The following is a 26,504-nucleotide window of genomic DNA, read 5'->3' as shown; positions in this document are numbered from 1 at the left end:
GGCTATGCACAGGTGCATTCCAGGTGTGCAGTACAGTTAGCAATAGGCATCAGGTGTCTCGTATTGCTAAGGATTATGGACAGGGATAAGGTATTCAGTACTGCAATGTATAGAGACCAGGTGTCCACTATTATGTGTGATAAGGAACAAGTGTGTTGTGAGTCTTTGGACTTGGATCAGGTTCACCGTACACTTAAGAAGATAAAGTAGGTGTTCAGTAGGGAGATGGACAAGGAACATATGTACAACACGGTGAGGGCCGACTGAGGGTGAGCTGTGCGGGTATAATCAGGGAGCAGTTCAGATCCGTACAAGAGAAAGGCATGCAGAAGAGTTATGAACAAGGACCACATGTGCACGAAAGTCATGGACATGAAGCAGGCACAGAACATTTATGGACAAGGAGTTCGTACAGGGACTCTTATGGAGAACAAATATTTGGAACAGTTATGGACAGGGAGTAGCCATGCAGTACAGTTTTGGACAGGAATCAGGTGTTCAGCACACATATCGACAGGGATTGGGTGTGTGTGTGGTACAGTTATCGAAAGCGAGCAGGTTTCTGGACAGGGAGCTGATGTGAAGAACAGTTATGGACAATGTCTTGTGGGTGAGAAATGTATAACAAATGATAGAATGCTAAACTGCATGTTTTTAATTTCAGAATAATTTCCTCCGCTACACCACTTCCGCAGCCCTCTTGCACCCGGTTTGGTGCCTTCACATACTGTCCCAAAGGCTACTTTAAATCCTTATGTTGCGTTTTGGCAGCAGACACTGGAGAACCTAGAGATCATGTCTCTACTCTACCTCTATGTCCATCTAGCATTCACCAAACTCTCCATCTCGCACGCTTGCACAGGTCGGCTATGACTCATCTGTAGGTTTGTCCAGCATTCACGAGCTCTCCAGCTCTCACTCTTGCGCAGGGTGCCCATCACTCACTCGTAGGTCTATCTCCTGCACTCACTAGCTCTCCAACTCTCACGCTTGTGCAAGGTGCCCACCACTCACCTGTAGATCTATCTCCTGCATTTACTAGCTCTCCATTTCTCATGCTTGTGCAGGCCATCACTCACCTGTAGGTCTGTCTCCAGTATTCACCAGCTGTCCATCTATCATGCTTGTTCAAGATGGCCATGACTCACCTGTAGGTTTGTCCAGCATTCACCAGCTCTCCATCTCTCCCGCTTGTGCAAGGTAGCCATGACTCACCTGTAGGTCTGTCTCCAGCATTCACCAGCTCTCCATCTCTTACGCTTGTGCAAGGTGGCCATGACTCACCTACATACACCAGGCTCTCCATCTCTCATATTTGCACAGGTCGACCATGTCCTGATCCAGTGGTGCCAACCAGAGGACGTATAAACCCAGTTCAGCAAAAATTTGTGGTGAAGGACAAATTCACCCTCTCCTGCCAAACAGGATACATGCTAATGCAGGTAAGACATGAATATGTGATTGTAGAGGTAAGCAGAGGCAATACAATGATTATTGTGTGCTAGGAAAAGTGACATTTAAGCACCATCACTCCATAAGGATATTAACATTTATTGCTTGGAGGGTTCATCTGATATCGTCTAACTTTACCTTCCCATACAGACCATCACATCACCTCCTAATATATAAATATTTTATTATTTACTACAGTTTTATATAGCGCAAACATGACCCAAAAGGGTATCAGAGCACTCTACATATATGCAGGTGAGCGAACCGGTAAATCAGACCATAATAAACTGTACAAAAATCACAATAAAAGTACAGGAGGCCGTGGGAAGTAGGCGGGGATGGAGAGCTACCAGGAGTCCATCCAAACATTATAAACAAAGAAAAAGGTGAGGGAGAGAGGTAAGGCCGGTCATAATAAACAAAGATTTCAATCACAACGATAGTACCAAATGAGGCTGTGCCCAGGCAGGTTGAAGAAATCCCTCTAGTACACTAGAGAGATAAACAGAGTAGGCATAGCGTCAGGAAATAGATTTCCAGTGCGTCCAGAGTGACTTATCGGTGTGGGAGAGTCAAGGTAATGGAAGGTAGCGCAAGAATGTGTTCATCAATAGCATTTTTACTTGATTTTTGAACGATGCAGATGACTGGTTAATTCAGGTTTTCGATGGCAGGGAATGATAAATTCTTGGCACAATACCAGAGTAGGCACGATTGTATGTTTTTTTTGTTCTTTCATTTCTGTGGTTTCAGCAGTAACAATGAGGCGCTTCTAGAGGTTCTAGAGCCACTGACAACTCCAATTTTTGTGCAATGTATTTCGGGGAGTTGGCGTGAATGGCTTTGTGTGTTAAGCAGGCAATTTGTAGATGGATTCTTGCCTCGTAGAGGAGCCAGTTTAGAGATTTCAAATCGGGTGTGATGTGGGTATTGCGTTAGATCCCATAATGAGCCTTGCAGCTGCGTTAAGTGAGGCTCTAAAGGGTGCCAACTTAGTTCTGGGTAGGCCACTCAGAGTTGCATTTCCATAGTCCAGTCTGGAAATCACTAGGGCTTGGACGACTGTTTTGAAGTCATCCGCAGGAAAGAAGGGTTTGATTTTCCTTAGGATGCTCAGTTGAAAATGAGCTCCTTTGGTGGCTGAGCTGATGTGATCCTACATGTTCCGGTTCTTCCCAGAGATTTTGCGGAATCGATGACATGTGGAACGCAATTGAGGGCTGTTAAATGTTTCAACCAGACATCGATGCCTAGAGATTGTTTGGGGGTGAAATTAAAAGGAATTCGGTTTTGAGAGTGTTTAGTTTGAGATAGTAGCAGGTCAGCCAATTTTGAGTTTTTCGTAAGGTTGTGTTAAGGGATCTAATATCCTCCAAGGAGAATTTCAGGTAAAGTTGGGTGTAGTCGGCTTACATGTGATAATTGATTGTTTGCAGCTTTCAGGATTTCGGTTAACGGTTCTATGAACAGGTTAAAGAGAGTGGGTGGAGAGAGGAACACTGTGGAACCCCTAATGAGACCTGTGTGGAGTTCGACAGGGAGTGGTTTAGCTTTGTTCTTTGGTCTCTATTGCGGAGGACAGAGGCGAACCAGCCTAGGACGGGACCGAAGAGCCCCATCCTGTTTACAAGTAAATTCAGGCGGCTGACCATATCAAATGCTGAGGAGAGGTTGAGAAGGATTAGCAGACAGGATTAATTTGGATCAAGCATTTGTAAAGTGTCAACAACTATGGGCATGAGGGCCGAATCAGTGCTGTGTCTGTGACGAAATCCAGATTGATATTGCTCCAGGAGTTGGAATTTCTCAATGTGATTGCATAGCTGGATATGGACACATTTCTCAATGAGCTTAGAAAGAATGGGAAAGTTGGAGATAGGGTGGAAGTTATTTGAATCCTTGTGGTCTGCAGTCTGTTTTTTAGGGAGTAACTTGTCCTGACTTGAGGCATTCTGATATGGTGTCTTGACGTAGCGAAGCTTTTACTATTATAACCCAGAAAAAAGGTGGAAAGCTCTTCACAGATAGGCTGCAGATTAGACCCAAGGAGAGGGCTGGGTTGTCGGTTGGATTGCGATTTGATGTTTTCAAACAGTTTTTGGTCAGTTTCTGGCATCATCTAGCTGTTTCCTAAAGAAGTCTGCTTTGGAGCTACGTATGCGTTAGTTGTAAATGCTTCGGAGAGATCTCAGGTGTTTGAGGCGATTTAGAGAGGGGGAGAGTCTCCATGACCTTTTGAGCCAATCATAGATTGGCATTTTGGCTATGGTTTGGAGCCTTTGGTGGACATTCTTTTCAGTTGGAGGGGTACCATAGCATCAAGAATGGTTGTCATTGAGTTATTGTATTGATCAGTAAGGACCTGGACATCTGACACGTCCTCGGGGGGGGGGGGGGGGAGGATACAACTGCTGATAGATTACAGGTCATTCAGGTTAATGTTACAAGTGCCCCTTATCCAATATCTTTTTTTTTATTTGAATCTTTTTTGCAGGCAGCAATTCTATGATGAGGAAAGCGGTGGTCCGTCCAGTCACATGGAACGATAGATTCAAGCTTAGTGTAGTTGGCCTCAGGGATGACTAGATCCAAGGTCGCTCTAAGGTTGTAGGTAGGGCTGTCGCAGATTTGCTTGAGATCAGCAAGGAAAGTTTTAAGGCTGATCACCGCTTGGTCATTTGGGTCGTTCCAGTGGAGGTTGAAGTCACCAAGAAAGATCTGGGGGCAGTGTAGATCGGAGTTAGTTGTGATGATTTCCATATAATGTTCCTCAAAGAATGGGATGTTATCTCCTGGAGGGTGATAAAAAGCATGTAGTTTGCAACTAGGTCTATCTTTAGTCCAAATTTCGATGCCTAGATATTCGCACAATTTGAGAGAGACAATTGGTGCTTGCTGCACCACAAGAGTGTTGCGGTGAATACAAGCTATACCACCATCAAGTCTGGTTGGTCTGTCTAATCTAATGATGTTGTAGCAAGGCGGTACTAGCATGTCAAGAGTAGGGGGTGGAGGAGTCATTTAACCAAGTTTCTGTCAGGAGGTGAGGTCACAATTGTGAGAAAAGATGAGGTCAGCAATATCCACTGTGTGTTTGGATGCCGATCTGCAATTGAGTAGCATTCATTTCAGGTGAGGGGTATTGGCAACGGAGGGGGTCTGGGTGATGGGAATGTGCTTGAGGTTGTAAACTGGTCTTGGATTGGGCCTGGGTTCTCTGTGTGGAATCATCTGAATTATTTGGAATTGGCCCAGGTTGTCGGGGGTCTTGTAGTGTATAGGATTGTATGAGAGCAGGAGAGAGTGGATATCAATGCCCGATAGTGAGGGGCCGGCAGGCGGCATTAGTTTAGGACAGTGTTTCCCAAACTGTGGTCCGCGGACCCCCAGGGGTCCGTGACACATTCCCAGGGGGTCCACAAGCAACAGTTTTAAAAGCACTTCAAAGATCCTTGAATAATCTGTAGTTTTCGGGCAACTATAAAAGTGTCAAGATAACTTCCAGTGATTAATGTACCTGCTGGAGAGAGATGCGTGTTTTGATCAGTAGCAGGTTTGACTCATCTAAGGTAGCGCAGAGGATTAATTTGCCTGCTGCAAAGAATGTGTATCATGCATTTAAAAGAAAACAAAACAGTAATTTATGTGCATAGCTCAGTGGGTTACTGCTTTTGTCACAGAGATTCTTTTGTTATTGTGCAGTTTATGAATTACAATCATAATCTAGCACCTTAAGCTATGACCTGCCATCAAACAGCTGCATGCAAACTGCATGGTACAAGTTAGTATGCTAGCTTTTTTCCCAGTGTTTCATAATCCTCATTTTGCCAAAAAGGTTTGTTTGGGTAGAATTAAACTGTTATAACTAAAGTCAAAGCTAACCCCTATGTTACATTCTGTGTCAAGATGTTTTGCTTCTCCAGACCTAGCACTCTTAAAAAATGCTCACCAGTATGGATGACATGTGAATCCTACACCTTGAAGTCCCCTTTGCCTTATATAACATAACATTTTCTATACACCGATTTACACACATATGATTCATTGTCTCTGCATGTGTGTGATGTAAAATGCTCTGACACCCTACACTTGTATGAGAGATGCTATAAAGCAAATGAAATACATGTGACAGAGGGGCTATTGAGAGTAGAGAGGCACTGTTGGAGAGTGATAGTGAGGGATTCATAAAAGAGCCCCAAAAAGATTGTTGTATTGGTGCATAGTAAGGTCATCATTTACTATGCTTTAAAAGCAAATTCAATTCAATATATAATGACAAATGTGTTGCAGAATGCACCATTTGTCCCCAAGTTTCCTTGGTGGGAGAGCCCCCCAAAGTGTGCTTTGCAGTGGCTAGACTCACTCACTGCACTTAGTACTGGGACTGGTCTGACAACATTTGCCAGGGTGGCATTGGGTTTCCAGTCTGGCCCTGGCAGGAGCCTCATACTGTGAAATAGAACAAAATATTGAAAAGTTAGTTGCCGAGATGCAGCACTAACCATCCCATTAAAAGGTTTCGATTTTGCTCATTCTTTCTACATAAAATACTAAAATCTTTAGTGATTCGAGTATTTGTTTGGTGTGCAAAAGTGTGTGTTTACTTTTTTCAAACTACTGTTTTAATGTTTGAAATTTAAATTATACAAATTGTATGGGGGTCCTTGGATTCCAATAGTGACTCAATAGGGGTCCTCAGGAGTCAAAAGTTTGGGAACCACTGGTTTAGGGAATAGTTCTCCAGGTAAACTGGGGCGATGGTTCAGTGGCTAATACTCCATTGGAAGTGGTGTATCAAATCTGTCTCGCCTGCTTATTGTTGGTGTGTGAAAGTGAATGTCCATTCTTAACTGGCAATTTAGAGGGATGGCAAGAATTCATTAGCTTGGTAGTAATGTAAATAATGCTTTGTATGTCTGCCTTAAGGGAGGGGGGAATGGAGATGGAACTCTGATTGAGGTGTGGGGGTGTGAGGCTCAAGAACTCGTTGACGGGATTTGGTAAGGAGAGAGGGGCCATGTTATGGGACACATAAGGGGGTTCAGAGTTTGAGAGAGTCCTGGGTTGATCATAGATGAGTGCCCCAGGTGTGTAGGTGGTGCTAGCAGGTGAATATTCAGCAGTCAGGGGCCAAGATGAGTTGGTGGTATTGGTGATCAGGCCAAGTGTTAAAAAGGTGGCTGTTCTAGATGTGTGAAGGTGGCTTGGATTATTCTGAAAGTGGGTGACTGGGGAAGATAGATTCATGCAACCATTCAAGGCAGTTAATCATTATATTATGGGTACTCCAACTGAGTGGAACTCTAAAGTTCCAGAAGAGAGGGGACCGAAAGCGTATATAGGTAGGAAGAGATGAACAGTATATCAGATTGGACTAGCCTATGAAAATGTATGGGAGGAATACGAATGGGAGGGGGCAAGGTGAGAGGGGTGAGCCATGTACTTAAGTGAAGGACTGAGAGGAGATTAGAGAGAGGATAGGAAAATCAGAGCTTGTATGTGAGATTGAGCAGGAACATTGTCAAACACCATTCTGACATGGCTGCCACCTAGTAACCAGTTGGGAGGTATAGAGGGTACTAGTCCTTCTTTAGTATCCATGACAGAGAGCAAGCAGTGTCCTCTGTCCGTATCAAGATTCTTGGAGGTGCCATCATTTTGATTGTGCCTGGCTCATCCGATAGAGGATGGGAATGAACCAAGATGGAGGGCCCAAACAGACCCCCACAAACAAATCAGATATGTAAGGTAATCAGGGAGGAACTGCCACACACAACATGGAGGGAAAAGCTTCCAAAGACAGAGAACGTTCAATCAAAGCAGAGGCAATGAACGAGCCCCCGGACAGACATCGGGCTCGAGACTCCATTGCCCAGTAAAGTGACCAGAGCTCGGAGAGAGCAGTCCTGGGTGTGGCCATAACTCGACTTTAGCAGGAACACCAGATCATCAAGCGCGAGTCCAGCCTGAAGCTGCATACCTCTTAGGGGTTAGGGTAGAGGCAACTGTCTGTGGCGATGCGCTGAGGGGTCGTTACAGGTGAGGATGCGGTAGAGACAAGCAGCTTGTCTGTGTAGTGGTCGGTAAAACCTCGCGGGGAGGGGCGGTCCCCCCCGATAGGCCCCGAGAGTTCCAGTACAGGTCTGACCACCGGATCTGAAGTAAGCTGCCCTGCAGCTGGGATCGTTAGCAAGCAAATCCTCGCAATTGCCATAGATCTTACTTTACCACTTTCAACACCTCTCATAGCAACACCTTCCTCAAAACATTCCTCAGTAATAACTTAGCAAATAACTCCCACAGAACCATCTTCAAATATCTTTCAGTAAGATGTCCAAATGCCATTTGAAGTCACAAACGCTATGCTACTCTATAGTTCTCATCCCACTTCACTCACCATGATAGCAGCTTAAGATTTAATCTTTGCTTGAGACACGCAGTCCTTGTAAATATGGGGTCGCAAAATGCGCCGCCAGTGCCTCACAAAAAGTGACACACCGGCGGGGCAAGGGGCTTGTAAATAAGCCCCTTTGTTTGGGCCAGAAGGCTTTGTACTGGCATGCAGCCACTAGGAAAAATAAATTAGTTGGATCTTTCATGTCGCCTGAAGTTGTGGGTAGAATAAGCTGAGACAGATCATTGTTTCTGTATCGTCCGCATACAGGCTATGGCAAAATCATATGAAGAACTTATGCCACCTACGGCATCGTCTACTAAAGTTGCTTTTGGTTGCAAAGCCTGTGAATTATGCTTTGTTATGGGACAACACATTCCACTATGTACAAAACCCCTTTTTTGTTTCACTGTGAACAAAACAGCTTTTATGAGCCAGAAAAGTCTGTCCAACTCTGTGAGAAATTGGAAGTTGAAGTTGAAGTTGTTGGTTAAGGGGAAGTGTGAGCCCTTCTCTAGCAACAGCCACAATCTTTGTCAGGGGGAACCACAAAAAAATTCATTAAATTGTCCTGTGCTTAACTCTGTGGTAGCTTTGGACAAAAGCAGTCAGGTGTAACTTAGAGGCAATGTCTAAAGTATTTATGCAGCACTTCAATAGCTATAAAGTGAAGGCTCAACAGAAGAAAAATCCTGCACCAGATTAAAAAAATAAAGTAAAATGTAATACATTATTTGAAACCAAAACGACAAAAATACAATCAGTAGAACAGGAGGTATGAATTTAAAAACAATTTACGTGAAAAATAGTGCCTTAAAGATCAAAGCACCAACTGTGGACATCAAGTCGCACAAGACTGGGGCAATGCCGAAAGTTATGGCTGACCTCAATGGAGCGTGGTTCGGATACACAAAGTGGATTGGGCCTGGTCTCCACTTACGTTCAGACTTAGAAGGAATTCCAAAGAAAAATGCCTGAGAAGGTAAACTTCAGCGGAGCAAGGCAGCCGGCGGAGTCTAAGGAAGAAGTTGTCATCGTTAGGGAGCTGCTGGATGAAGTTGCAGTGAAGATTTCTGTGGTGTGACTTAGGGTCTAATTATGAGTTTGGCGATCCTGGACCGCCAAACCCACGGGGGCAGTGCAGGCACAGCTGCACTGGTGGTCCGACCTCCCTACAACGAGTTTGGTGGTCAGACCGCCATAGGACTACTGCTAACGCCGGGGATCCATGATCCTTTGGCAGTCTTGCAGTGGTCGGAGACTGCAATATGCCGGCTGTGGCACCACCAAGCATATTACGAGTTTTTTCACCGCCACAGTTTTCATGACGGTAAGCCCACTATGAAAAGTGTGGCAGTGAGGAAACTAATGAGGCCAGGGCCAAAGGATGCATGCAGGGGGGCACATGGTGTGCCCCTCCCTGTCTGCATGCACACCCAGTTCCTGCACGGCATGGACACAGTCCATGATGTGCAAGAATGTGCTTTGGTGCTCCCATTGCAGTGCTTTTCTAAAGCTCAGATATTAGCCTTTGAAAGACACAGATGTGGGACACCAAAGCACTGCCCACCAGACCACGAATGAACTCGTAATCTAGCGGGCGGTGTGCGTATGAGTTTGGGGATGTGGCAGCGGGCGCTGGCATGGCGGCTCGCTGCCACACCACCAAACTGGTAATCAGGCCCTCCCCTTAGTCTCTTTTTTGAAAGTCAAAAATCTCCAGCGGACGAAGCTGCAGGCTGTATGCAAAGAGGGCGTCAGGAGGCTGGACACCCTTCCAGAGAAGTGCCTCTGAATAGTTTTGCAACAGCAGACAAAAATTTAGTGGGAAATACAGCAAAGTCAGGCTGACTTGGGCAGATTGGCAAGCAGGTGGGTCTAGGTCTTCTCTTAGTTCTCAGGGAACTTCTTGACAGAAATAGTTTTAAGTCCCAATTTTTGGATTTGGGCTATCAGCACTCCTTTAGCACCACTATCAAGGGTCCAGGACTGGATGGACACCAATAGGAGGGTCAAGACTCACTTAGGCTGGGTCCGGGTGCAGGTTCAATATGGTTGGAGCCTTTCCTGTCCTTGAGGCTCTGATCAGGAGGCCAGCCAACTAGTCTTTGGAGTCACTCTGGTAATCCTCGGTTCAAGCAGGTCTCAAGCAGAAGGGCGGTCCTCTGAGGGCAATGGGGAGACTTTAGGCCGTGGGGCAGTCCTCTTGGAGCAGCAGGGCAGTCCTCTGAAGCACAGAGCAGGCCACAGGTAGCAGGGCAGCCCTCTGAGAGTCCTCCGCAGATCTAGAAGTTGACTGAAGAGTGTGTTTGAGGGTCCTTGTTTTATAGCAGGAGCCAGCTTTGAAGTGGAAGAAGCTTCTGGTGTTTTCCCCAGAGATGGATTTAGAATTTCCTTCCTCTGTACCCTCGTCTCAGGATATCTAGCGGCAAAAAAGACTAGCATGATGTTCTCTGTGTGTGGGCAGGGCAGCTTCTTTGAAGTGCAAGTGGGGCTCTGCACAGCTCTGCCCCTCCCATCCGGTCAGAATGGCCCATCCTGCCAACACCCAGTCACCCTATTGTGTGGCTGTCTGGCAGGAATACACAAAGCCAGGATTGAGGAAGCAGGCTACAGACACCAAGGGGCAGATTTACAAGCCCCTTGCGCCACTTTTGCGTCACTTTTAACATGGGAAAAGTGACGCAAAAGTGGCGCAAGGGGCTTGTAAATCAGCCCCTAAATGTCTAGGACAAGGAAATGCAAACTTTCTAAAACTGTCATTTTTTGAACTGTGACTTAAAATCTGACTTGATCATTAAAATGGTTTTTAAATCACAATTCTCTAGACAACAAACATTACATTTCTACCTGGTCCCAAACAAAAGTTATCACTTATTCATTGTAATAAGATACCTCAATGTTATCCTATGAGAGAGGTAGGCCTCATAACAGTGAAAAACAAATTTCTGGATTTTACACTACCAGGACATGTAAAACGTAACAGTACATGTCCACCTTTTTAAATACAGTGCATCCTGCCTCATGGGCTGCTTAGGGCCTACCCTAGGGGTGACATATGTATTAAACAGGGTGCTTTAAGCGTGGTGCAAAAGGTTCATTTTGCCAAGTAGAATTGCCAGTTTAAAACTGCGCATGGGTTGCTATGGCTGGCTGGAGACATTTTTTGAATGGCTACTTAAGTGGGTGGCACAGTAAGTGCGGCAGGGCCACTACTGCCCCTGGGTCTACTCCTTTACTAGGGACATATAAGTAAATCAAATATACCAATCATGTTAAGCCAATTTTATCATGTTTTAAGGAGTGATTACAAGCACTTTAGCACTGATTAGCAGTGGTTAAGTGCACAGAGTCCTATGGATATCTCCAGTTTATGGCCTTTGTTGTGATCACAAATCATGAAAGATTTCCACCTCTCAATTTTGGGAAGTAACTGGTTTACAAAAAAGAAGATGCACCTGGAAGATGGCTTTCTCTTTGGGAATTGTGTGGCACCGCCCCCTCTGATGTGTTCCAAGACAGGAAGCATTTGATTTTAAAAGAAGCACCTATATCTTTAATGGAAGTGTCCTGCTCTTACTTAAATGTTTCCCATTTGGGTCTGCTGCCCCTTGCAGGCCACCATCTCTGCATTTCCAGCCATTCACATGGGGTCCAAAAAGGAATGCTGCCGAATGAACATTCATTTGGCAGGTCATTTTGCCACCTCTTGAAAATGCTAAAATTGCGATTCAAGCTAATATTACAGAGGTCGCATCTCAAATTACTTCCCTGTTTACAAACCAATCAGTGTGCGGTTTGCAGATGCGTGGTATATTAATGAGGATGGTACGTCTGGCCCTGGTGAGGAAGTATAGAAGGAGACGATGACTGACTGAGCCGTGGGATCACCAAGAGAAAGCAGAGGTGGTGGGGAGTGGGAATCACACCAGGAAACAAAGAAAGAGTTTTGAAATCATCTGATTCTGTGTCATTCCTGAGATTTTCGGGGGGGGGGGGGGCAATTGTATCAAGTAGTGTAGGGTGGCTGACATTGCTAAATTCTGCTGGAAGGTTGAGCAGAAGTAAATCGTAGCTAGGTGCTCATAATATGCCTTTGGGCAGTGTTGTTAGGTTGTGAGTTTGGATGCTCTCTTCACCTGTCATTACCCGCTATTTTTATCCTTTATGGACAAATTTGACATTTTGGAAGAGAGTGGTGCCTCCTCCCTAGTAACCCTCAAGGACGTCACAATTGTCCCCTTCCCCTTGTCTGGTGTAAATGTACTGTTTGTCATGTGTTTGAATGTGTAGTGAAACACCTGTCTGCATTTGCTGCTTTGTAGTTTTGGAGACCTTTAATATGTGTTGCTGCCCTAATTTTAGTAATGAAGCTTGGCATGATGGAGGAAGGAGAAAGTATGTCACATTCATTCTATCTAAATTAGAAATCGCGTGCAAGCACTCTGTCTCTTGAGGATGATATACTTGTCATAACAGTGATGCGAAGAAAGTCAAAGAGCTTGCCAGCCCTTTGTCATTCTCTAGCTTGCAAACCTCTTGAGGCCACGTGAATGCAACAGCCTCATGGGGTCGCTTACGGATTGGTGGGTGGTCCTGCACTCTGCCAGGTTATAGCTTCTGCTCTCCTGGTAGAGGATTGCCCGTCATATATCAATTTTGACCGCTTCACTCACATCAATATAGGCTCAGAAATTGTGTCTTGTCTGCAGGGCTTAAGTTTAAAATTAAAGTAGCTCACCGACAGAGGCAATTAAAAAAAACGCTTAGGCTTTTATTTAAGGAACACACATTGGACATTGCCAACTCTCTTAATGTGCATCATGTAGCTCCCTGGTGTCACAGGTGAGATAGGAAGCTCATAAAAATAATTCCTTTTGTGCCATAGAAGTATTTATAAGAGTGACAGTCAAGTCTGAGACTTCCTTTGCAGACACCCAAAGACAGAACAACACATTTCAGTCATTCCCTTCAGTTTTACAGTGAACTAAAATAACAAGCATACGATTTGCAAGTCAGAAGTGGCGTCAAAGCCTTTCCTTCCTGCAGTGCTGTCCACTCCATAATGGTCAGGAGGCAGGACCTGTGCTTTGATTTCTCCTGCTGACGATCAGACAGTTTGACTGCTAGCCAAGACTCATTGAACTTGGGACTTAGACACTAACCTTGTCTAGTCAGGGATGGTGTACTGAAACGCCCTCGCTTACCTTATGCACTGAAACTGAAACACCCTTATTTACTTTGCCTCAACTCGGCTACTCTGATTTACATTGCACACACGTATGGGTAAAAATAGATTTAAACTGGAAGATCTTAACTCATGATTTGGGAAGTAGGGACATTCAACACCTTTCAATAGCAGGCCATATGATGGACAGTGGGATCGAGTTATTTAACATTTATGATAGAGGGACCCTGGGAGATAAAATGTCTTGCACTTTTATGCTCTTAGAACAAGCATTAGGTAATTGCCCCATAACCTCTAAAATCCTTGTGGGTGGGGACTTCAATTGTACATTTGAACCCCTAAGTAGGGATGATGTCTTGGGCACAGAGGAGGAGGACTCTAGTTGGTCTATTCCCGCTTTGTTATTACCTCCTATCAAAAAATGGTTAGCTAAGGCATTGCAGATCAATGCTCTTACTGTTGATTTTAAACTAAGAGCATTGAATGGCAGATCACCCTCTGATCGGGATGGAGCCATGACGTTTAACAGACTTAGTGGCCCGTCCCGAATTGACTATATCTTACTGGATGTCACTATGTGGCGGGACCTAGTAGACATGGAGGTGGTCCCTACGCAGGACAGTGATCACAACCCCTTATGCTTGAAGTTAGGGTGGAGTAACTTAAAAAGAGGCCCGAAGCTAGCCCCATCGAGGTTAACAAATGAGGTGGTCCCATACAACGGCAATCGAAGGCTGAAATGGGACAAGATTATTGCCCACCCAGATAAATTGGCAAAGATCAAGGTGCACATTGAAGAACTGACTAGTGAGCTGGCGGGATTAGCCCCAGGAATAGGGGTTGCCCAGGAGTCGCTTTTTCCTCAGATATATAAAAACGCCATTGAGGAAGTTGGCAAACACTTTTTAATTCAGAGCTCAAAAACAAAACCCCCTAAATCTGGTAATCCCTGGTACTCTGCAAAGTGCCGGGCTAAAAGACGGGAACTAACTGCTGCCCTGCGTAAAAAGAATCAACTCTTAGTCAGAGTAGCTAGGAAGGAGTACGCGAAAGAACAAGTGCGGGCTAAAAAAGAGTGGGAGGAACAGCACTGGCAGGATCTTAAAAGTGCATCCAAAAGGAAAAACGCCTCGCTGTTCTGAGAATTGATTAACAAGGCCAGACAGTATAACAGGCCTCTATTAGTTAATCATATTACCAGCCAACAATGGCATTCCCATTTCTCAACCATATATGGCGGTTTGGATGCAGCTAATTCTATCTCTTCTGATCTAGCCAGACGGGCCCCTCCTTTTTCGACGCTGGAGGAGCCATTTTTGACTTCTGAAGTAGTACTGGCTATAAGACATCTAACCCCGAAGAAGGCTGCTGGTCAAGACGGTATCCCGGGGGATCTTCTCTTGGAAGAACCCACAGCCTGGGCTGCACTCATTGCATTAATAATGAACCTAATCTCTAAGGGTCACCCTATCCCAGACTCGTGGAAGGGTGCGGAGGTGATTACTGTTTATAAAAAGGGTGCTAGAGATGACCCTGCTAACTACAGACTGATCAGTCTGATTGACGTGATCCAGAAAGTGGTTGGCAGGGTCATCATCTTGCAGGTTGGTGCATGGATGGAGGAGGAGCAGGTTCTCTCCCATTTCCAGGCCGGTTTTCGGAAAAAAGTGGGCACGATGGACCAGGTCTTCCGCTTTTTTGCGATCTATTGGAAGTCGGTGACAATTAATCACGGTAGTCTTTACCTGGCTTTCATAGATCTCAGGATGGCGTTTGACCTGGTCCCCCGAGCAAGTTTGTGGGATATTCTGGAGAAGATGGGCTTCCCAGGTCCATTGTTGGATTTCATTGTGAAACTCCACGAGGGAAACTATGAGAGGATCAGATGGGGCACCCAGGGACAACTGACTGAGAGGGTGCCCGTGAGGAGGGGAGTTCGCCAGGGATGTGTTATGGCGCCGACCCTATTCTCCCTATTTATGAATGGTGTGGTGGACTACCTGAGGGAAGAACCGGCGGATGCGCCATCCCTGGCAGGGGAAAAAACTCCAACCCTACTCTTCGCGGACGATACCATTCTGATCTCGAAAACTCCAGCAGGCCTCCAAAAGCTTCTGCACCGCTTTAGCGAGTTTTGTAATGACAGGGGACTCACAATTAACACCTCTAAAACTAAGCTTATGTCCCTTTCACCTTCCAAAAGATTTAAGAACAACCTCATGCTAAATGACGAGTCTTTGGAGATGGTGGATTCTTTTGACTATCTGGGTGTTAGGGTGAACAGTCGGATGAGCTGGAATGACCATCTGGCCAAAATGTTATTAAACTTCAAAAGAGTTGCAGGGGCGGTCTTGCGAGAGCATAGGGCGTCTACGAGTAAACCCGTGGCACCTACTCTCGCAATTTATGAAGGCCAAGTACTACCAACTGCCCTATATGGCTCTGAACTCTGGGGGTTCGAGAACATCCCGGAGCTAATCACTTTAGAAAATAAGTTCTTGAGGGATTTGGTTGCCTTACCAGTTTCCACCCCATTAATCCCATTACGTTTAGATATGGGCAGGCGCCCTCTCAAAGAAATAGTGCGCCTTCGCCCTTTACTCTTCTGGGTTCGATTGAGAAGGACTGAAGAGCTCAAAAACTATGCAGCTGCCTTAGATGAACTTATCTTGCTTGATAGAGGTAATAGGATTAAGTGGCTGTGTAATCTGAGGCAGCTGGTTGGACACATAGGCTTGAGTGACCCCTGGAAGAGTCAATCCCCGCCACCTAAGCTAGTTATTAAGAAGTTGTATTGGGATTGGGTCCAGCGGGAGGCCTTAAGCAGAGGTGCAGGGGGTTCTCTCACTGAGCGATTCTTAGAGTTTAAATGGTTCAGGTTATTCGAACCACTTCTTGATTTTATTGAGAAACCCTTGGACAGATCACTGTACTTAAAAGTTAGGTTTGGGATTCTCCCTGTAAATGATTTTACTTTTGGGTGGAATAATCAAAGTGGTTTATCCAAGGCTTGTCCATGTTGTGCAGCCCCTGTGGAGTCTGTGGCGTACCTCATGTTTGCTTGCCCAGCCTATAGGGTGGCTAGGAGGATATGGTTAAAACCTCTATGTAAGGGATTGGGCCTTAGATGCCATGTAATGGCCCTGCGGGTCCTTTGTACCGATACGTCCTCTTCCTCGATGGTGTGTGGCGTAGCCAAATTTATTGGAAGTGCTTGGAAGATACGTATGAGGAGACTCAAGCCCCAACTTACCGTATAGGACAGAGGGCCCTCAAGAAGGAAGTTCTTATGGTTATGTTTGTTGTTATAGGTATATAGAACAGTTGGGGAAGTGTGTAGTTTATGATGTATATTGTATATTAAGTCTGATGAGTTTTAACTGCATTTCCTTGCATTGTGATATTTTTATATGTCATGATTATTGTTTACTTTTATGATGAAAAATTTTTTATCGAATAAAGTTATACTACTACTACTACATTGCATTAGCCAGAACCTGTGCACCAAAACATACATACCAAAACATACTCATATTTTGTCCTCAGCCGGCTTTGTGCTCTGAAACACCCTTTACCTTGTGCCAGTCTTGCATTGCACACTCACTAGAGGGACACAATTCTTCCTCCAGCAGGGGGACCAATCCTACGTTGCTGTCCCCTCTGCTGTCACCCTGTGGGTGATGTGGCCAGCTGCATATGCCAGCCAAGACCCTTGCAGTGAAGCATTCCTACTTGCCTGGTGCATTGCAACACCCCAGATCCTTGCAGTGAAGCATTCCTACTTGCCCGGTGTATTGAAACACCCAAGATCCTTGCAGTGAGCATTCCTACTTGCCTGGTGCATTGAAACACCCAAGATTCTTGCAGTGAAGCATTCCTACTTGCCCGGTGCATTGAAACACCCAAGATCCTTGCAGTGAAGCATTCCTACTGGCCCGGTGCATTGAAACACCCAAGATCCTTGCAGTGAGTATTCCTACTTGCCCAGTACATTGAAACACCCAAGATCCTTGCAGTGAAGCATTCCACCATGCCCAGTGCATTGAAACACCCAAGATCCTTGCAGTGAAGCATTCCTACTTGCCTGGTGGATTGAAACACCCAAGATCCTTGCACTGAAGCATTCCTACTTGCCCCGTGCATTGAAATACCCAAGATCCTTGCAGTGAAGCATTCCTATTTGCCCCGTGCATTGAAACTCCCAAGATCCTTGCAGTGAGCATTCCTACTTGCCCAGTGGATTGAAACACCCAAGATCCTACACCCAAGGTCCTTGCAGTGAGCATTCCTACTGGCCCGGTGCATTGAAACACCCAAGATCCTTGCAGTGAAGCATTCCACCATGCCCAGTGCATTGAATCACCCAAGATCCTTGCAGTGAAGCATTCCTACTTGCCTGGTGGATTGAAACACCCAAGATCCTTGCACTGAAGCATTCCTACTTGCCCGGTGGATTGAAACACCCAAGATCCATGCAGTGAAGCAGTACTACTTGCCCGGTGGATTGAAACACCCAAGATCCTTGTAGTGAAGCATTCCTACTGGCCTAATGCATTGGAACACCCAAGATCCTTGCTGTGAAGCATTCCTACTTGCCCGGTCGATTGAAACCTCCCCAAGATCTTACACCCAAGATTCTTGCAGTTAGCATTCCTACTGGCCCGGTGCATTGAAACACCCAAGATCCTTGCAGTGACCATTCCTACTTGCCCGGTGCATTGAAACACCCAAGATCCTTGCAGTGAAGCATTCCTACTTGCCCGGTCGATTGAAACACCCAAGATCTTACACCCAAGATCCTTGCAGTGACCATTCCTACTTGCCCGGTGCATTGAAACACCCAAGATCCTTGCAGAGACCATTCCTACTTGCCCGGTGCATTGAAACACCCTCAACTCTCTAGAGCCATCCGTTGAAGGTAATGAATTACCTTTAGCCCTTTGATTCTGCAATGCCTGCTGAGCTTAACATTTCCCTTTAACATCAAGCTTCCCTTCCATTCTGACTATTGGAAAAATCTGTATCTGTAAATAGATTTTCTACATGAGCATGCACAGTCTTTATCGTTACAATACCACAGGTTTGTACATCGAAGTCGACCCTGCCCCACATGTTCTTGTGCACAACGTGCTTTCTTACACTAAGGGCCCAAGTACCAGTGCCCCCAGTAACATCGATGGGGTCGGTACAGGGAGTTTCTGGTCTCATCTGCATAACCAGATGTGACGTTTCACCCTTCAACTTTGACTGCTCAAAGCAACCGAACTCTCCATGTAAGATGCTGTATAAAGTTTGTAGGAAACAATGCGCAAACGCTGATTCATGCATGTTATTACCCAAACTCTCATAATAGGGAGTATTTCTGCCCCCTGGAGGTACTGATACTCCTAATATTGGTAACTCCATGGGAGAAAAAAATTGGCCTATTTGTGGCCTACTCGAAATCCCAGCCTTTATATTTCCATGAGTGTGCAAGAAATACCCCCACACCTGCTAAATAAATTAGAGGTAGCCATTTAAGACAATAATATGTCTCATTCGAACCTACCTACATCTGTTCTCAATGCTTTGCCTCCCAAGGAGCACTTTTTCCCAATTATACCTCTATGCTGCTATCTAATAAGCTTGCGGAGTCAATGTCTCTGCTCCTCTTTGAATTTCCAGCTAAGCCCATCAGTCCTGTATTCAGTGCTGACGATTTTGCCCCTGATTTCACTTTAAAAAATCAGAGATAATCAGGTTTTCATCCAGGCTACTCCATTGAGTCTGCTCCTCGATTTGTCTCCAGTTACCTTCGGTGGGCACACCACAACAAACTCTCTTCTACTCTAGTCGTTTTTAGCCCTTTCAGAAGCCTTTTGATGTGGTGAATCATCATACTGTTCTAAAGTCTTTCTTCCCTGTGTATTAGTGTTGCTATACAAGACTGGTTTCAGTTTCATCTGATTGCTCATCTTCTGTATCTTGGACGGACTCTTTGTCTGCTCCTCATCGTTTTCACTTTGGTGCTTTCCAAGGATCTGCCTTTATGGTCCTCTTCGCTTCTCCTGCTCTGTACTTTCCCGCCATCCATTGATATATCCTATTGAGGGTTGGAGTGCCTTTTTACGATGACAACTCAAAAACTGTATTTTCTTTTCTCCCCTTTTCTACTTGTCCTCAAGTTCATATTTGTGGTTGCCTCCCTGCAGTTGAGACTGTTGCAGGTAAGATGCAGCCTTTGTGCGTGGCCTACACCGTGGTACGCCCCTGCTAGGATATCTGACACAAACAACACTAACACGTTTTCCCGTCACTCCGGCCAGTCAGCATGATTTTCGTTGATGCCCAATTCGGAGGGTTAGGACAAGGTTACCACCTTCTTGAACCATAAGATGTTTCTGGCTACTACGTCTCAATCTTTACTAGCCGTCACCATAGTTCAGTCGCTTTTGACGACGCTCCAGATCCCAGGCTCATACAGTGTTCTGAACTTCCACCCAGGTTTGCAGACAGAATCGCTGGGTAGAAGCGGTCTTGTCTTTGCCCGTCAACTGGCTAGGATGTTGCGCTGTTCACAGTGTGTGTTGGGTCTTGCAGATGTTATGAGGTGGGGGCATCCACCCTGGGCAGGTGGGGATAAAGTCTCTCTGAGGTCCGTTGAACATCTAGGTCCACGGGGCTTGTTTTGTGCAGTGAGGAGTGCTCCTATATTCTCTATGAAATTACTGCAGGTGGCATTTGAGGTCATTCTGTTCGGTCATGGTGATGCAAATTCTTTGATTCAGCGTGCGCATGAACCTCTCGACCTCGCGGTTAGTTTGTGGCTAACACCTTGTCAAGGACGGGAGCCACATGGATGAATGATGTGGAGTCGATTAGTTCTACAACGGGATATTTCGAGTACGCATCTACCAGGACGAGGGAGGTTCTTCTGTCGGGGAAACTCCCAAAATACAGGTTTAGTTTGGACTGTGGTTCTATGCATGGCTCTTCAGTAATCACCGGTGCCGGCCTTTCTTGTGGACTAATTAACTGGCATGCTGGGCACTTCGTACAAAGGCATCGCCTATTTCTTCTAGCCCAGGAAACCACACTTTCTCTCGTATTCATGACTTTTTTTTGTCATCTAATTTTCTTAAACTTAACCCTAAAAAGATTGGAATCCTTTTTTTGTCTCCTTCCTTATTTACTCCTCCAACAATTTCCTTCCCTCTTATACAACTGACGTTCTCCACTTCTGCATGCACGTTTAACTTTGTATTGAAGCTGTCACTTACTTTCCCTTCTTAAATATAATGTTTCTAAAATCTCTTGTCCCAGTCTATATAACATACCAAAAATCGGATTTCTTCAGCCTTTCTACTCTTTGAAACTGCTTCTTCAACCTTTGGTTCTTTCTTGTCTATTTCTTCATTCCTTTATGTTGGCCTTCCTAACTATAACAGTGCTTCACTTCAGAATTTTCAAAACACTTATACTCGTTTTCTCTTCTCTCTTCCATATCATATACCCCTAGCCCTTTATCTCAGTTAGATTTGCCTTTAATCTAACAATTTCTGTTTAATTGTTTCTGGGTTCACTCTTTACCCCTTCATCTCTCTATACGTTCCTTATTGTGCCCCGCTCTGGTCACCTTCTTTGACTGTTTTGCCTATTCCATAACCTCCACAGCTACCTGCCTCTTTGGTTAATTTGTTCTTCTCTTGGTATCCACTAAGCAACCTAATTCAAAGTTTTTTTTACAACTTTATTTATGAATTTATCATGGAACAAAAGCCATACAAAACAGCAGCAGTATATGGTCCATGATAATCAGTACAAATTGCATTCATAAAATATAAATCACATGTGAACAGCCATGAGAACAGGAACCCCATGCCATGAGGTGTCATCAGTTCCACCTTGTTGACTCTCCAAGGCATCCTCTCCCCCACCCGTCCATTTAGCCAGCAATACAGACCAGTCATACAAATTGTCAGGCACTTTCTCATCTGTTCTAACCATTTTAGGGTGAGTCTCTTCTTCACTCGGCCATTCCTGGGCACCTCTCTTCCAGTTTGTCAACTTAGGGGGCTGTGGGTGGATCCTATGGATAGCAATGCTGCCCTGAGCTAACACCAGTCCTAGAGAAGCAAATTTGTATCGCATCCTAGTAATCCGGAGATTCGAAATACGATTCACAAGGCAGTACTGTGTTTTTTGCTCAGCCAGAAGCCGCACAGTGAGTTGTAACTTGTCAACCACCCCTTGCTAATATTCAGACAAGCAGTTGCAACTCCCAGTCATGTGCAGAAAATCTGCACCCCAAGATATCTGTAGTGATCCAATGTGCATTGCTGATCAATATAAGGCAACCTGTTCGGGTCAATCCCAACCAGAGTGCCCAGCACAAACACCCCCGTCTTGTCTCTCTTCACCTACAAATCTGCAGTGTCCTTAAACTTGTCCAATACCCTCAACAACATGGGTAAGTTTGCCCTATAGCAGCCAGTATCTATGCACCCATGGCATCCGGGATTGCCATGTTGGGCTCGTTTTTCCCCCGAAGGCATGTTTGCCTTGTGCGTACCGCATATACTAACCAATTCTGGTCACTGTGTAGCTTTTGATTTACCCATGGTCACAGTTTGCCCTACAGGTAAGTAGGAAAAATGGGGGAGAGCTTCCACAAGCACTGAAGGATCTCCCTGTGACCCTCAATCACTGCTCCCAGTCAGGACACAGCCCTTCGTCTGGTCTCCCCAGGCGACCACGCTCTGTGCTCCGTAAGTAAGGCCACCCCTTCTTTCTCACAGCATTTCAAGAGCGCATCCTGCCAACCTAGCTCTATTAGCTGCTTGTTCCCCCCACCATCACCGCACTAGTCACAGCTTTTCAGCCATGAATGTATAGACCAAGCACTATGTGGCAGCTCACTCCTGTCATTCACCACCACTTCCAGGCCTCTATGGCCTGAGTCCCATTTGCCAAAGATCTATGCCGCAGCAGGGCCTGGGCTTGGCCATCAATGTGGGACTCACAGCTTTGTGGTTTCTGTGGGTGTATTGGACCTCCGGGTGCCCAGGACAGCGGTCCCCTCGCCAGTGTCTCGGGTCCGCAAGACTCCTGAGAAGCAGGAGCTAGATGCCCACCGTCATCATTGGGCCGATCAATGTCCGCTGCTCCACGCCTTGGGCTCTCAGTCACTATCTGGTGCAAGCTCTCTCCGGTCAGTTGGGGTAGCGCATGTCTGCTCAGTGACCGGCTGGCCATGTTGTGAATCAGGCTGTGCCCGGCCTTTGCTCTGCTGCTTTACTTGGCCGGAGTCGCACAAGATTTCACACCTGCCATCTTGGGAAGACCGCCCATCACTAGCGCAAGCCCCGGAGTGCTCGCCTGCAGCCCTGAGCAGCAATGACGCGGTGGGCAGGTGGGGTGCGCTGTCATTGGTGTAATCATCTGTATAATCTAGGGGTTAGTCGGTGTCTTTCGATGCCTCCTTGTAACCGGGATATTGCAGGATTATGGCCCAGGCATGCATGTTGTCAGCCATTTTTTACTACCACGCCCACCACCATCTAAGCACCCTTGATTATATAATAATAAGCTGTGTTTATCATACTTTTGATGATTTTTGCAATCCAGATCCATTACCTTGTCAAGCGCTTTGGATAAAAGATCTATAATAAATACAATAAATACGATAAAATATATAAAAAATAAATCTCAATATCACTGAACTAAGGATAATGGAAAACATTTCTTATTCGACCGCACCACCGAACTCCACTGGACAGACCACCGCTGCATCCCCTTCACCTTCCAGACACCCACCACACACCACCGCACCCAGCAGATGCCTCGCCGCTGCTGGGGCAAGATCACAGAGGACCAGCTAACCACTGCCCTCGCCCAGAGCTCACCCGCATACCCGACCGACCCCGACGCCGCAGCCCACAGCCTCAGACCATGGATCAACGACTGCGCCAACACCCTCACCCCGCTCAAGAAGCCCCCCAACACCCACACCAGCAGGAGAGCCAGCTGGTTCACCGAAGAACTCCAGGCCTCCAAGCATACCTGCCGAAAACTAGGAAAAAACTGGACCCGCGAAAAAACACCGGAAAGCTACACAGCCCACAGAAACGCCACCCGCCGACACCACCAACTCATCAGATCCGCCAAAAGGACCGCCTTCAGAGACCGCATAGACAACAACGCACACAACAGCAAAGAGCTCTTCAGCTTCGTGAAGGAACTCTCCAACCCCAGCTCCAACACCAACGACATCCCAGCGTCACAAGACATGTGCGACACGCTGGCCACCTTCTTCCATCGCATGATTGAAGACATCCATGACAGCTTCGATGCCATCACCACCCCAGCAACCACCAACACCCCCGCTTACACGACCATCACCCGCACCAACCGCCTGCTCGCCTGGACCAACATCAACAACGACGACACCATCAATATCATGAACACTGTCCACTCCGGATCCCCGGAAGACCCCCGCCCACACCACATCTTCAACAAAGCCAGCAGCACCATCGCACCCCACCTCCGAAAAACCATCAACATCTCCTTCGAGACAGCGACCTTCCCGGAGAGCTGGAAGCACGCAGAGATCAACGCCTTACTGAAGAAACCCAAGGCGGACCCCAAGAACTTCCGACCCATCTCCCTGCTCCCGTTCCAGATGAAGGTCATCGAAAAGGCCCTCAACAAACAACTGACCAGCTTTCTCGAAGAGAACAACATCCTGGACCCATCCCAGTCCAGGTTCCGCAGCAACCATAGCACCGAAACTGCTCTCATCACCGCCACCAATGACATCAGGATCCTGCTTGACAACGGAGAAACCCCGGCCCTCATCCTCCTGGACCTGTCAGCCGCTTTCGACACAGTCTGCCAGCGCACACTAAGAGCACGCCTCCACAACGTCGGAATCCAAGAGAAGGCCCTGGACTGGACCACCTCCTTCCTCTCTGGGAGAACCCAGAGCATCCGCCTCCCCCCCTTCCGCTCCGAAGCCACCAAGATCATCTGCGGCGTACCCCAAGGCTCAACCCTCAGCCCAACGTTGTCCAACGTCTACATGGCACCGCTCGCCCACGTCTCCCGACGGCACGACCTAAACATCATCTCCTATGCCGACGACACCCAGCTGACCCTCTCGCTCACCAAGGACCCCCACACCGCCAAAACCAACCTCCACGAAGGAATGAAGGCCGTCGCCGACTGGATGAGGAACATCCGACTGAAGCTGTACTCAGATAAGACGGAGGTCCTCATCCTCGGCTCCACCCCCTCAGCCTGGGACGACACATGGTGGCCGTCGGCACTAGGAGCACCCCCTCCACCCACAGACCATGCACAAAACCTAGGAGTCATCCTCGACTCCACACTCACCATGATGAAGCAGGTCAACGCCGTCTCCTCCTCCTGCTTCAACACCCTCCGCATGCTTCGCAGGATCTTCAAGTGGATCCCCACCGAAACTAGGACGGTCACCCAGGCCCTCGTCAGCAGTAGACTGGACTACAGCAACGCACTCTAAGTAGGAGCCCCAGCCAAACTCCTGAAACAGCTCCAATGCATCCAGAACGCCTCCGCACGCCTGATCCTCGACATCCCCCGCCGCAACCACATCACACCCCACCTGAGACCAGCACTGGCTCCCCATCAACAAGAGGATAACCTTCAAGCTCCTCACCCACGCACACAAGGCACTCCACGACACTGGACCAGCGTACCTCAACTGCTGACTCAGCCTCTACACCCCCGCCCGCCAGCTCCGCTCCACAGACCGCACCCTCCCCACCGTCCCCCGCATCCGAAGAGTGACCACCGGTGGCAGATCATTCTCCCACCTCGCTGCCAAGGCGTGGAACACCCTCCCCATCCACCTACGGCAGACCGAAGACCTCCTAACCTTCAGGAGACTCCTCAAGACCTGGCTCTTCGAACAGTAGCAGCGTCTCCCCCCCCCCCCTAGCGCCTTGAGACCCTCACGGGTATGTAGTGCGCTTTACAAATGCTATGATTGATTGATTATTATAGAACACATCATCCACAACTCACAGACACACACACACACACACACATTAAATGAGATGCTTACTGATTTCACCCACCTATATAGCCTAAAGATATGAGGCTGCTAACTTGAATGTAAGAAGTGAGATTGTAAAATAAAGTCGTGATGGCATTGGGAAGGAGGCGAACCGTCCAAACATGAACAACGATGGTGCTAAAAGTACTTGGTGCATTATATTCCAACAATAAAAAGTGCACTTACTCTTTGGTCAAGTACGAGATTAAAATCCTGAACAGTTTCTGCCATTGGAACCCCCCCCCCCCCCCCAACAGGCTGCACGTTTATTACCACCCACTTATCACACCTCTCCCTTCACACTTCGTTCTGTTGTGCCTTCACCGGTCACAATAAACAAAATAATATATTCTACTTTGTTCAGAACAGTGGGCGCCAGGGGGAGTTTACATCTTGCGAGGTAAAAACAGTATATTTGTAGAATGGCAAAATGCTGATCATAAAATGTATTTGTATTGACTTTTTCTTCGTTTCAGAGGGTATTGTGCTAGAAATGCTATACACAGAAGGAAAAGGCGCTGTATTGATGATGCTAACAGCAGACATGTTGAATATTTTAAGGGCGTGGATAGAACAAAACGTTAACATTCTGATGGGGTCAAAAAGACACTTAAGATGATAAAAGGTGCAAATACATATCAGCGGAAATAACATAATTTGATGGTATCAAATTATTTTGGCACTGATTAACCTTAATGATAAATAACAGCAAAAACGTCGGCGAATGCTTTTACATCCTCTTTGGACATTGTATTATCCTCAGCACTCTGTTTTGGAAAAGTAAGCACAGGCCCTAACAGAAGCAAGTGCTATAATGGGCGGAAATGCTCATCACACTCATTTTTAGGTCTCGCCTGACCCAGCGCATGCGCTGGTCTGGCGAGACTTATTGAGAGGGCTCCAAAAAATGCTACCAGGCCAGCCTAGAGCTACAGTGCATGTACGCGGGCACGCGCACCGCGCATGAACACGATTACTTTCACTTTCCCTGCCGCTTTGATGTTTGATCGCGATCACTATCACTTTCACGGCCGCAATGCTTCTTTGCATAGCCAATAGGTCTCGCTTTTGGGACCTTATAAGTATTTAGTTATGCAACTGTTGCATGGCTAAACACTTATAAGGTCCCAAAGGCGAGACCTATTGGCTATGCCAATGCTTGTTATAACTTGTTGACCAGTCTAAATTTCAGCATAAGCTTATCGGTCCAGAGGGTATTGTGATGCCGAATCTGTGTTAGGTATTGAGGGCCCAATTCACAAAGGTAAAGTTAGACGAAAGTCTAACTTTACGACTTTCGCTATTCACGAAGGGCATTTACTACTCGTAAATACCCTTTGAGAATACCGAAAGTCGAACTTTACGACTTTTAGTATTTACAAAGGGCATTTATA

The 26,504-nt window shown here is 46.5% G+C and overlaps 1 protein-coding gene across 2 annotated transcripts in view; it reads left to right on the top strand.

The window, feature by feature from the left end:
- The window catches only part of MASP2 (MBL associated serine protease 2), a 199,679-nt gene that overhangs the window by 109,563 nt on the left and 63,612 nt on the right, over positions 1-26,504 (top strand). For both annotated transcript variants that reach the window (XM_085609864.1, XM_085609865.1), the window contains exon 7: positions 1,324-1,442. In XM_085609864.1, coding sequence (XP_085465990.1) covers positions 1,324-1,442 — 119 coding nt within the window. The remainder of the gene's footprint in view (positions 1-1,323; positions 1,443-26,504) is intronic.

Source organism: Triturus cristatus, chromosome 1_2 (genome assembly GCF_964204655.1).
Source record: "Triturus cristatus chromosome 1_2, aTriCri1.1, whole genome shotgun sequence".
Classification (NCBI taxonomy): domain Eukaryota; kingdom Metazoa; phylum Chordata; class Amphibia; order Caudata; family Salamandridae; genus Triturus; species Triturus cristatus.
Note: the sequence above shows the minus strand (reverse complement) of the source record. Positions and strands in the feature narration are given on the sequence as shown.